This window comes from Eremomyces bilateralis (genome assembly GCF_010015585.1).
Source record: "Eremomyces bilateralis CBS 781.70 unplaced genomic scaffold P152scaffold_61, whole genome shotgun sequence".
Classification (NCBI taxonomy): Eukaryota; Fungi; Ascomycota; class Dothideomycetes; order Eremomycetales; family Eremomycetaceae; genus Eremomyces; species Eremomyces bilateralis.
The window spans coordinates 1-12,987 of record NW_022985127.1 but is presented as its reverse complement, the minus strand read 5'-3'; the positions used below and the strand labels follow the sequence as shown (position 1 = coordinate 12,987).

Sequence of the window (12,987 nt, the reverse complement as noted above, 5' to 3'; positions counted from 1 at the left end):
CCCTACAGTTTGTCGATTTCTTGATTTGTCATCTTCTTGATTTGTCAGCTTTTCAATTTCTTGATTTGTCAGCTTTTCAATTTGTCAGCTTTTCAATTTGTCATCTTTTCAATTTGTCATCTTTTCAATTTGTCATCTTTTCAATTTGTCATCTTTTCAATTTGTCAGCTTTTCAATTTGTCAGCTTCTGATTTGTCAGCTTGTCGACTTGTCGATCAATTTCCGACTATCGACTTGTCCATCGATTTCCGACTATCGACAACTCCATTGCTTGCCCAAGTGCTGTACGAACTGTGCTTCGCACAGTGAAGTTGTCGCTTTCTCCCACCACCCATCCCACCGGGATATCTCTGCTTTATATACCTGACCGGTTGCCCTGTGCCCTCCTTTCCCGCACCGACTGAGTACCGAGTACCGACCGAGTACCGACTAACTACCGATGCCGCTGTCAATGCCTATCCGTGCACCAATCCGTGCGTGTCCGTGCCCGTTAGTGCTGCCTAGTGCTGCCTAGTGCCCGTCTGTGCGTGTCCGTACACCTGCTCCGTGCGTGTCCGTGCCCGCTAGTACTGGCTAGTGCTGGCTAGTGCTGGCTAGTTCCCGTCTGTGCGTATCCATCTACCTGGTCGTTGGTATCCGTGCACCTGGTCGTGCGTTCCGTGCACCTGGTCGTGCGTATCCGCGCTTACCCGGCCCCATCCGTGTACCGGCTCCGTCACGATCCGATTCCCGCTCCGTTCTTTACTTACCTTTCCCCCTTTTCCCCTTTTCTTACCCCACCTCCGCCGTTTTATATCCCTACTAGTTTCGTTACTACTAACTTCTATTAAATTTACCCACTCCGCTACCTTCCTTCGACCCACTCTATTAGAATATGTTAGCTATTCGCTGTTATCTCCGGAATACCTGACTAATTCCTCTAGTAATAAATCGAAGTATTAATACGACGAATATTGAACATACATTTCCCTTCGTTATGCTGGAGATGGACAGCTTTTCTTGTCCCTCCCTTTGGAGATGAATATCGCTCGTGTACCTTCTTTTGGTCGTTGATATCACTCTGGTACCTTTTTTGCTCGGGGATACCACTCTTGTACCTTCTTTGGTCGTCGATATTCCCCTGGTACCTCCTTTGCTCGTGGATATCATTCTTGTACCTTCTTTTGGTCGCTGATATCACTCTTGCTCTTTTTGTTGGCCTGCAGATCCCCTTTTCGCTGCAGATTGCCCCATTGCCTCCCATTGTTCCATTCCTTCCTATTGTTCCATTGCTTCCTATTGTTCCCATCCTCTCCTATTGTTCCCGTTCCCTCCTATTGTTCCCATTGCCTCCTATTGTCTCCCACGGAGCTAGGATGGCCCTTTTACAATCCCTATTCCCCTGCCATCAGCGACCCAACATGGACCTCCTCCCCGATCCCTGGCCTCCTCCGCTAAGATGGCCCCTCCCGCCCTCCTCCGATTCTACCTCCGCCTCTACCTCCGCTTCGACCTCCGGTTTTAGGGACCTCCTAGACTGGTGGAGGGCTAGAACTCTCCTCACCCTCTGGTCGACTATACTAGTTAGCCCTAGCTCGCTGACGCCTTGCCTTTTACAAAACAAATCTTTTTGTAGGCTGAGAGCTGGATCGCTACGGTATTGGGACCCAGAACGAGGCATATCGAGACCTTTGGCCCTCAACAACCAGGACCTACCCCTTCGCCTTCTTCCTACTCCTTCTTCCGCTACTACTGCCTTTTCCGCCCCTCCCTCCATCCTGAGAGACCTCCTAGACTCGTGGATGGCTATAAGTCTCCTCCCCCTCTGGCCGACCATACCAGTTAGCCCCAGCTCGTTGACGCCTTGCCTTTTACAAAACAAATCTTTTTGCAGGCTGAGAGCTGGATCGCTACGGTACAGGGACCCAAAACGAGGCATACCGAGACCTTTAGCCCTCTACGACCAGGACCCGCCCCTCAAGCTCCTCCCCGCCCTCCTACCCCCCCGGACCTCAACGCCTACGTTCTTTTACATCTTTCTTTTCCTTCTCTTTTTTCTTTTCACACTTTAAAAACCTATTCTTATCTTACTGTATATAAATCAATCTGCCTCGTGTATATAAAAGCAATCTAGACCAACCCGTCACCTTAACCCGAGCCATCCTACCGGACATTGCGAACCACCTCAGCGTTGTTCGGGTAATTCGAGCCCAGCTCGCCAACGCGCTGTAGGCGTACCAGTCGATCCCACCGAAAGTCGAGAGGGTCCGACAGCGAATCACCCAACTTCCGCAGAACTTCGAGCAGTCGAGGCACGAATCGATCGTGGTCGGCATCGACGTCCTCAGGCCCCTCTCGGCTACGGCACGAGACAGGATCCAAGACGCCTTCCGCAGAGGCTCGTCCTTTCGATCTCTCTTCGAACAGGTATACGACAAGATGTAAGTATTCCCGCCCCCCGTACCATCGGGCCTTGAGATCTTCCAGTGGGTTACTTCCGGTTCTTCTTCCCTTCTAGCGCTCTGAAAGTTCACTGCTTTGACCGCATGATCGCCCTCTGCTCCCCCTTACAGCGACGACGGCAAGAGGTACAAGGCGATGGAGGAGCTTTGGATGTCCACCAAGGAAGGACTCTTATTAGACGGATAACCTCGATGGGACGATGATGAGGATGAGGAATAAGGGTAGGGGAGAGGTTAGACGACATGGAATGCTACCCGACGAGCCCGACGAGAGCTGGGACTTCCTAGCGGAGCCCGGCATCGGCTTCAACATCGCGGATGAGCTTGACGATACCTCCTTCACTACCACCTCCTCCCCCTGCTCCAGCTCCTGCTGCTACGGCTGCCGCTAGCCTCCCCCTCCTCTACTCCCCCAGGCTATGCTGGACTTGTTAATAGATCCAAGACTCACCGAAGCCCCTGGAACGAGCAGGGCTAACAGCGGCCTGACACATGAAGCCTTACGCCATTTCTAAGATCGGTTTCCGGACAAGCTCTTCGAGGCGAAACTGTACGAATTGGCACCGTCAAGATCCTGGAAGTACCGGGTGAGAACAAGGAAGAACTCAGGGAGTGCCTCCTTAGAGATTTAGGTCTACTAGAGGAGTACGAGCTCGTTGCGAGCACGTTGCAGGATCCATCTTTGATGCAACGCTCCATTCAGCTCTAAAGCGATAAGTCAGCTGCTTCGTTAACCATGATATTACTTCAACTAGTTCTTCTGAGGCAGACTCAACGAAAAGATAATGGCCCTCAACAACCGCATTTTGGCAGCAGAGGCCCCCTTTCTCGCACTATCCAACCCAGCAGCTTGTCAAGGCTGACTGATTTAGTACGCTTCCCGCTAAACCGGTGCTCCCTAACCAGATGGGATGGACCATTCGATGCCGGTTGCTCCAGCCGCCATAGGAACACGCACTGCGCCGTCATTGTCGCGCCCTATCTTTACAACGTACCTCATCAGGGGGACTCGAGCCTGGGATATTACTGGCACTCGGATCTGCTCGTCCCTGGATCCACTACGTAATGCATGGATTTCCTCTACGGTGATGGAACACAGCATGGACATCTCAACCTTGAGGTTTTAGGCGCTTCATGCGTTACCACCGCTCTCGGGTGGTCCGAGTCGGAGGTGGCAGGAGTCCTTGGAACTCTAGCTCGCATAAAGGAACACAGAGGATCCACGAAGCCCTAACCAGATACGAGAGTTCTGTGTGAGCGAACCTGACCATGTTGGGCGGCTATGCCAGTTCTCAATGCCCACTTGCAAGTCAGGGCTTATCGTCCACTCAGTCTTTGTTCAGCTACCCATAACGTGCTGAGAGCAGACCATACTTCTCAAGCGGCACGCCGCGGTGGGATGTTAGCGCAGGGCCAACGAGCTTAGTAGCTACTAGAGGGGATTCAGCGCTGATGATATTAGAAAGGGATGGCTATAAAAGACAGGGCGAGGTCAGTCAATCCTCCTGCTCATTACAGTGAACACCTGCTTCTCTCTCGACTTTTCCTAAGTATCATCACCTTTTGGTTACGCTACTTCTTCATTTCTTTCTTCAGATCCCTTCCGCTCTCTTTTCCTGTTACCTCCCCTATCTCATTCCATTGCTCCAGCTAGGGATTGGGAGCAATGGCTATGTCGCGAGACTCCGCCTTAGAGCTTTCGTCCGGTCGTCGCCTACCTTCTCTTTGCTATGTCACATCCGTACCTACTACGTCTGTCGAAACCCATTTGCCCTGGCAAAGGGAGTGGCTCGTCTTTGGTCGCCAGATCATCGATGGTCTCCGTCGCTCTTTCCCGACCCAGAAGTTCAGTCAGGCCAGCCCTCAGCCTGACGGCGACCGTGTGAAACTGACGATTCGATGCTCGGATCCGGAGCAGATCCGGCCGCACCTTGAGCAAAATAACGCCCAGCTACCGTACGGACCGTACAACATACAATTAGATTGGGTTGGGCCAGTGGCGGAGCCACAAAGGCAGGTCAGTCTCCCCCCTTTCGCCCCTATTTCGATCTCGCCGCTAACTCGGTTCCCATCTGCAGCCGTACCAGTCCCAACAGCGTGAGGAGGAGCAGCACCAGGACCAGCACCACCAGCCGTCTCTGCGGCAGAGCCATGGGAGTCCCGATCAATCGTCGCCGGCTGCTCATCGTGGCCCGCACCTCTCGCAGGTCCATGGCAAATCTTCTCCACAGGCTGCTTCTCAAACACCGCACCAGCAGCATCCGCTACCTTCACGAATTCTTGCCCGATCTCTACCAGCCTCCCAGGATGCTCTCCGTACCTTCGGCCATGACGCTCTCCTTCTCAAGATAGCGAATGAAGTCAACCTCATCAAGCTCCAGCACATAGAGCACGTCGAGGGGCTTCGAACGTTATAGGAGGCCATGGATAAAACACGCGAAATGCTTGCCAAGGATATCGAACAGTCAATTAGTCGGGTGGCGACTATTCTATTAAACAAAATAGAGCAACGAACCAGCACGAAACGACGTCGTACATCTGATGAGCCCGAATTCGAACCAATATCACCACTGCCGCCGTCGAAGCGTCTTATGCAAGAACCGGGTGTCCATTGCGAGGAGGACCAGAGCCCCCAGTCTCCTGTACTCGACAAGCGGGTGCAGTAGAAGCAGGTTAGCTATAGATCCGTTTCAGTCCGGTACAGTACGCCCTTTTTCTAGGAAAAATGGGGAATGGCTGTGATCCAGTTACTATTCTACTTAGTTCCGGAACTGTCTTTCGCTACGTAGAAATGCCACTGTCTATGGGTGTATGCTCAAATTTTTGATATCGCTCTCTTTCCTTCTTTACTCTTCGATTTCCTGGTTAGGTAGGGTGGAGAACTACGTGATGCGTAAGCTGCGAAATCCTGTAGTGGTCTTTCAAATCAACTAATCGAGTTGAGGAATATAGGACGGCGGACGAAGTAGCAGGCGATCCACTTACTCCTTTCGCATGGACGCATTAATGGGCATGCCGCCTAGCAGATCCACCCCATGGATGAATACGCGATGTCTAGATCCACCGCAAGAGCAAGCGATGAGAGCTGCTCGAAAGTCGATGGCTATTATCCACTGAATGCCTCCGAGTTCCCACCACGCTAGCCATCCCTCATCTCCTCCCGCGCTCCTCACTCCTTGCGCTGCTTTATCTGGTCGCATGAACGAGTGCACCGCCTTCGGGGTCTATCGTAAGAGCGAGCGCTGGGACCTAATCGACAGTAGAGTCCTGCTGTCCATTCGATTCCAGTATCCCTCCGATCTCTCCCACTGATGTCGTTCTCTTCTCTGTCCACCTGATCTCTAAGCCTCTTTGCATGAATTAGGACGCTATACTTAGAGCTCCCGAATAGATATTAGTGGAACGACATCCAATCGCTTCCCTCGTTCTCCCCATTCTTCTGACTCACCGGAAACGAGCCCTACGGAGATGTTTATGCCGTGCTAGAACTAGGTGGCAGGGAAAGGAGCAGGAGCGGCGCTTTAGGTACGGCAGATGTCTACTTAAAGGCGGTCCTGTCCTCGTTACACTTTGTCCTATCCTCATTCACTCTATAACTTAGGCACTACTACTTGCCCCTTCTACCTTTTACTACAGTTGCCATCCACGACATCGATTTTAACTTCACTTAACATGTTGCTACCTACTATCCCAACGGAGGCGGATCTTGTCGTCCGAGATGCTCTCATCGAGGCATCCCGGCTTGGGTACGAGGAGATCGTTGTAATTTTGCTCCGCAAAAATTGCTTCAATGGCAACTTGGGAGACGAATCCGGTCGGACACCATTGCATTATGCGGCTCACGAAAACCACGAGGAAGTAATCGAGTTCTTACTCCAGTTGGAAGGAATCGAACCGGATATAAAGGACAAATTTGGCCTTACGCCGCTAGCACTAGCAGCGGCCGAAGGCGCCGTGAACGCAGTCGACCGATTACTTGAGCATGACGCCGTGGATGCCAGCTCACGAACCGAAGATGGCGAGACACCGTTACACATTGCCGCATCTGGAGGCCACGACACCGTGGTCGATCGACTCCTTAAGCGAGGTATTGATGTCAATTCGAAGGATCAAAGAGGACAGACCCCACTACATAAGGCCGCAGCCGTGGGCGACGAAGGGGTAGTACAGCTACTGCTTAAGCAGGCCAGTATCGACTTTGACCTGAAGGACAACGATGGTCGAACGCCGCTAGCGCTAGCGGTACGATTCCGTCCAGAAGTGGTCAAGCTGTTGCTTAAGTTAGATGACGTCCATATCGACTCGCGAGATAACGATGGCTTGACCCCGCGGTCCCAGGCCGACAGAGCAATAAAGCGGTTGTTCGACAAGTATGAGAAATTAAAGCTGGGAAGGGAACAGAGGACAATGCGGAAGAAAATGATGAGGATAAGAATCGGGTAATTAAACCTTGGGGGATATATTAGGAGTGTCGTCAATTGCCATAGAATAGCTAGTCCAAATTCGATTTTCTCCAACTCACTAGATGAGAACTCAAATCTTGTTAACTAATATTCCGAAATTCATTAACCTAGCAACCAGTTTCCTGGATTCTGAAAATGGTAATGGAGGTTAATTCCTTGTTTTGGTTTAGCGCTGCCCGACTGAATATTACGCCATCATCTATGAACATGTCTGAGGCATCAAGTAGTAGCCCAAATAAGCTTTGATTGATTGATTGATTGGTTCATAGGCTGTCCCAGCCGCCCTAGTGGCAGCTATTCAGCGTACAACGATAAATACAGGTGTTCCCACTTCTTGCTTCTGAAAAGTAAGCCGTTCTGTTCAAACTGCTTCCATAGACCTGATGACTGTTCTATATCTCTGCACTTGTCAGGTCTTTCCTGGCCCTCTGACACGATTGTACTTCAGGTAACACATACATGTTGAGTCACGTGGCTTTAGTGAATGGTGTTTGCGATGGTTATATCACTTCATCACCCACAGTGTATCTTAGATTCTCTCTCTTTCTCGCTAGCTTAGTATTAAACCGTTTTGCTACCTAAACGAGCCCTTGCTCTTAGTCTTAGTGTTTCAGAATACTAAGCTCGCTACTACTTGTCACGTAGGACGTTAAACTACACCTAGAGGACCGGCCGCTACCGAAATTGCGAAACCGAAGATGTCGTCGAGCGGAGCACCGAAAGCTCCTGCGGCATACAGTCAGGAGACTGAAGAGGAACAAGAACGAGAGCTTCTCGAGAAGCTAAAAGAGGTTTTCGGCGACGATGATCGTTTTGTCAAACATGCAACAAAGTACATGAGGGACAACACTCCGACGATGATCATGTTGCTTCGCACTTTACTCAAGGAATCCCTCTATAACGAACAACGGATCGAAGAACTAGAGGAGGAGTTAACGGTCGCAATGGATGACGGAGAAAAACTCACTAAGACAGTGAACCAGAAGAACGAGCTCCTTGCTAAAGTAGCGGAAGAGCGCCTTAACGACGAGGGTCATGGAACGACCTTCATGACAGCAGGAGGCACACGGATGCCGAAGTCGGAAAAGCTCCCGGATCCACTAATCTTCACCGGTGGAGGCCACCAAGAGTATCGCGTTTGGGAAAGGACACTCCTAGACAAACTTGTTATTAACTCTGATCGATTTGAGACCGACGCTGCCAGGGTCGCCTACGCCGCCACGCGCCTGGGAGGTGACGCTGCCGCGTACCTGGAACCTCACCTTGACAAGAATAACTCTCAGCGAGTCCAGACTCTGGCCGAAGTAACGAAGCTCTTGAGAGACCAGTACCAAGACCCGTTTGCGAGACAGACCGCCTGGAAGGAGTTCGACACTCTCCTTCAAGCAAACAAGACCTTGGGAGAATTCCTTAGGATCTTCACAAGGTTGGCCACCGAGGCGGAGATCCCGATGAAGGAGAGGGCTCTCCGACTCAGGGATAAGCTCAACCTTCGATTCCAACAAGCCTTACTATCTTTCGCCACGGAAGACCTTGACGGTCTGGTAAAGCAGCTCTGTTTGGTGGACATGAACTTTAAGCAAGTGGATCGCCTTGAACAGAAGAAGAAGCAGACTCAGAACCGAAATCAGAACGCTGCGACGACGACAGCGACGACGAGCCCCGGAACAGCTCCGCCCTCATTCCCTAGGCCGACGAATGGCAATACCACCACTTTCCGCCCACGAGACATGACCAACACGCTGTGTTACACCTGCCACAAGGCGGGTCACATTGCTAGGAACTGCCCTGATAAGCCGGCGGAAAACGCCCAGCCATCGCAGGAGTCCTGAGCGATGGCGTATCCGAACAGGCAATCGAATTTGATGAAGTAGACACGAAACACCTCGACGCGAACAGGTTGCACGATATAACAGACATTTCGGGAGCTTCCGTTTCAGCGGTCTTGACGGGGATGCCCAACAGCAATGGTCCTTTCGAAGTCTCTATTCAATTTGGTCCCGATCAGGGCATCTTCGCCAGAGCAAAGATCGATACAGGAGCGACGGTAAACGGAATCATTGAGTACCAACTGGCGAAGGAAGTCTGTGAGAAACTCGGCAGGCCATTCTTAAAGCTGCGGAAGCCTATCGTCAGTACCGATTGGGAAGGCAAGATATCTTCTACACTGAAGTACGCAGTGCTACTCCCTATGACGATACAAGGACATTACCAAGATGACATGTTTTGTTACGTTTCCGCCAAGCTTGGAGACTCGAAGCTCTTAATCGGCGACGTTTGGCTCGCGGCACATGGCGTACTCCCAGATGCATCGAACCGTACCCTTTGGTTTAAGAACAACGTCTGCGACCACCCTGGTGGATACCGCTCGCAACCAAATGGAAAAGACCTGGATGCGGAACGTCGGTTGATCTATACGCATCCTGGTTCCTTTGAACGGATGACGGAGACAGAACTCGCGGACGCCACCAAATCGATTCAGGTCATCTCTAACGACGTTAACCGCAACGGCAAGGAGCTCCCTCCGGTGAAGCGAATCACCCTAACAGCGATTCTCAAGAGATCGGACACTCCAGGATGGATGAGTAAGAAGACGCAATAAGAGGTGTCAAAAAGAGACCAGACGTCGGATAAACGTTCTTCCTCGCTGTCACTAACCCAATCAACGGGAACCACCCCTGTTAATATCTCTGCTATCAATGCTTGGCAGATGTATAAGGAGATAGCGGAACAACGTCAGCAGGGAAGACTCGAAGTCTTCGCCGTCACCTTGAAGGAGATCCAAGAGCAGAAAGAGAAGAAGCGTCGCCTAGAGGACATGACACAAGAGGAGATCGCTGCTATGATGCCAGAAGAGCTCCGCGACTACGTCGACGTCTGCAATTACGAGAAGGCACACGCTCTTCCTCCACACCGTAAGTGGGACCACGAGATTAACCTCTTGCCCGGCGCAGAACTGCCGACCACGGAGCCCCTTCGCCGCTGTACGCCAGATGAGGATCGAGCTATTTACGATTACTTGGTTGATATGATGGGACGTGGACTCCTTGAACCTGGACAATTCTCATACGCTTCTCCTACGCTTTTCGTAAGGAAGCCGGGAGGAGGTATCCGGTTTTGCGCTGATTACCGCAGGCTGAACGCCTTGTCACAGAAGTCGCGATACCCGTTACCTAGGATTGACGAGACCATTGATAGGGTCGCTAACTCTATCGAGTTCACGAAGTTCGATCTCATTGCCGCGTTCCATCAGATTCGCATGAAGACAAAGAAGGATGAGGATCTCACGGCGTTCAACTGCAGATATGGGACTTTCAAGTACCTAGTCCTCCCTTTTGGTTTGCAAGGAGGCCCTGGAACTCAACAGCAGTTTATGAACGATAACTTCATCGATATGAGAGCCTTCGTCGAATGCTACGTTGACGACTTCATCGTCCACTCAAAGTCTCGTGCGGAACATATTCAGCACTGTCGTGCAGCCCTTCAGAGGTTTCGAGAGATGCAGGTCTACATCGACATCACGAAATGTGAGTTTTTCAAGGCAGAAGTTAAGTTCCTTGGCGTGGTCTTGTCTGGAGACGGCGTACGCATGGATCCCGCGAAAATCGAAGCCATTAAGAGTTGGCCCGAACCAAAGAACGGACAGATTACGGAAGTTCGTCGATTCATCGGTTTTTGTAACTTCTTTCGCCGATTCATCAAAAATTTCAGTCGCGTCGCATCGCCGCTATACAACTTCACTAAGAATAACGATCCTCACCTCTGGACAGAGGAGCATCTACACGCGTTTGAGACGCTCAAGGGTCACGTCATGGGAAATGGGGTTATGGCACATTTCAAGCCTGAGAGGACCACCTACGTAGAGTGCGATGCATCTGATCGGACCACCGGTGGAATCCTCTCACAGAAGGACGACAACGGAGACCTCCGCCCCGTCGCATATTTTTCGAAGACAATGAGTCCGGCACAGCAGAACTACGCAATCTACGACAAAGAACTCCTGGCCATTGTTCAGGCCTTCGAGGAGTGGAAACCAGAGTTGATGCAAGCCGGGACCTCCGATGACCCCGTCCGCATCTTGACAGATCACAAGGCTTTGGAATACTTTATGAAGAAGCAACAGTTAACGAGGCGCCAAGCACGGTGGGCGACTGAGCTTTCTCAGTACGATTTCCAGATCACCTTCCGCCCAGGCGCACAGAATGCGAAAGCCGATGCTTTAACGCGTCGATCCGACGACCCGCTCCTCCCGCGTGCGAAGCTCGACCCGAACATGTGCCAGACTATGCTCCCAGCGGGGAATCTCTCCGACGAGGTTCGACAAGATCTCAACGTCGCCGCCGTTACGATAGCCTCGTCGCTTTGGGATGATATTCAGCAGGCAAACATCGCAGATCAGAGACTCTCTGAAGTTCGTCAAGAGTTGTCAGATCTTCAGGAGTCTAGAGGGGATAAGAAAACGATTGAAGGCTGGGCATACGACAAGCTTTCAGTCAAAGATGGGGCACTGTTCCTGAATAAAAGGATAATCGTCCCAGAATCACACGTCACCACGGTCATACAGACAGTTCACGACGGCCTTGAGGCCGGACACCCTGGCATTCGAAAGACTCAAGTCCTGATTCGGGCCCGATTCGCCTTTACATCGCTCCTTTCACGAATTGAGCAGTACGTCAATAACTGTCATACGTGTCAACGAATGAAGCCTAGCCGCCGTCGACCTCAAGGGCTACTTCAACCACTTCCGGTGCCTACGGGTGTCTGGCGGGATATCACCATAGACTTCATCGTTGGTCTTCCGGAGACGAAGGCAGGAAATAACACCATTCTCACGGTTGTCGACCGTCTGTCGAAACAGCGTCATTTCGTTGCGTGCAGAGCAGGAGACGACGGGATCTCTGCAGAGCAGACAGCCAAGATCGTGTACAAAGAGATCTATCGCCTCCATGGGCTACCCGACTCGATCGTTACCGACCGGGGCAGCCAGTTCGACAGCGCCCTTTGGAGGGAGTTCTGCCGGATTCTCCGTGTCCAGCCGAAGCTCTCGACAGCTTTCCATCCCGAAACGGACGGCCAGTCAGAGAATGCCAATCAAGAAGTGGAACGCTATCTGCGCACCTTCACCTCGTATAATCAAGACGACTGGGACGATCTGCTCCCCTCCGCTGAATTCGCCGCTAACGCCAACGAATCCGATTCAACTCGCATCTCGCCATTCATGGCTAACTACGGATTCACGCCCCGCATGTCGTTCGACCCCCCTTCCGCGCCATCGAAACCTTCGGAAGCCCTTGGTTTTGACAAGGCCCAAGCAATCACAGGACAGATGGAGAAAGTTTGGACATGGGCACAACAGAGGATGAAGGAGGCACAAGACACGTACACCAAGAGTGCGAACCGTAAGAGACGACCATCAGATATCGAGGAAGGAGACCTCGTTTGGCTGGACACTCGTTACGTTAAGACCAACCGACAGGCGAAGAAGCTGGATCACAAGAAGGAAGGCCCCTTCAAGGTTCTGAAGCAGATCTCTCCTGTCGCTTTCAAGCTAGAACTGCCTACCACGATGGCAATCCATCCCGTCTTCCACGTGTCGCTCCTCTTCAAACATCCGGAGAACCCCCTGCCTGGCCAGATTCCGCCTCCAGCGCCACCGGTAATCATCGACGGAGTCGAAGAGTGGGAGGTGGAACGGATTCTTGACGTGAAGAGAGGCCGTGGGCGTCACACCTCAGACAACATCAAGGTCCGCGTACAATGGTTTGGTCATGACGTTGATCTTACATACTACCCGATTTGGCAATTCAAGCACGCTCGTCTCCGTCTTCAGGAGTTTTTCGAAGCTCATCTCGATAAGCCACAGCCCGATTGGCTCTACGACGAAGACTCGGATTCAGACAGCTCGGTTGACACGGATTCGGAGGATTAATAACGTCGTCGTCATGCAAAACGTTGATAGGGATATCAACCGGTTTAGTAAGGGGGTATTGACACGATTGTACTTCAGGTAACACATACATGTTGAGTCACGTGGCTTTAGTGAATGGTGTTTGCGATGGTTATATCACTTCATCACCCACAGT

At 51.6% G+C, this 12,987-nt stretch overlaps 4 protein-coding genes across 4 annotated transcripts; all 4 read left to right on the top strand.

Moving 5' to 3' along the window:
• Positions 1–599: 599 nt before the first annotated feature.
• On the top strand, positions 600–1,038 carry P152DRAFT_463131 (uncharacterized protein; the record flags this gene model as incomplete). Its single annotated transcript, XM_033680475.1, has 1 exon — positions 600–1,038. A coding segment is annotated over one exon (231 nt), but the record flags the coding sequence as incomplete, so codon positions are not given.
• A 3,069-nt stretch (positions 1,039–4,107) lies between these two features.
• On the top strand, positions 4,108–4,858 carry P152DRAFT_453352 (uncharacterized protein; the record flags this gene model as incomplete). The annotated part of the gene is made up of 2 exons (XM_033678356.1): positions 4,108–4,458; positions 4,520–4,858. 2 exons carry the CDS (start codon positions 4,108–4,110, stop codon positions 4,856–4,858), a joined length of 690 nt encoding a protein of 229 aa, XP_033529494.1.
• A 1,546-nt stretch (positions 4,859–6,404) lies between these two features.
• On the top strand, positions 6,405–6,752 carry P152DRAFT_366850 (ankyrin; the record flags this gene model as incomplete). Its single annotated transcript, XM_033675435.1, has 1 exon — positions 6,405–6,752. A coding segment is annotated over one exon (348 nt), but the record flags the coding sequence as incomplete, so codon positions are not given.
• A 1,930-nt stretch (positions 6,753–8,682) lies between these two features.
• On the top strand, positions 8,683–9,506 carry P152DRAFT_485908 (uncharacterized protein; the record flags this gene model as incomplete). Its single annotated transcript, XM_033682075.1, has 1 exon — positions 8,683–9,506. The coding sequence occupies exon 1, from the start codon at positions 8,859–8,861 to the stop codon at positions 9,504–9,506; it is 648 nt and encodes a 215-aa protein (XP_033529492.1). The 5' UTR covers positions 8,683–8,858.
• Positions 9,507–12,987: the final 3,481 nt, after the last annotated feature.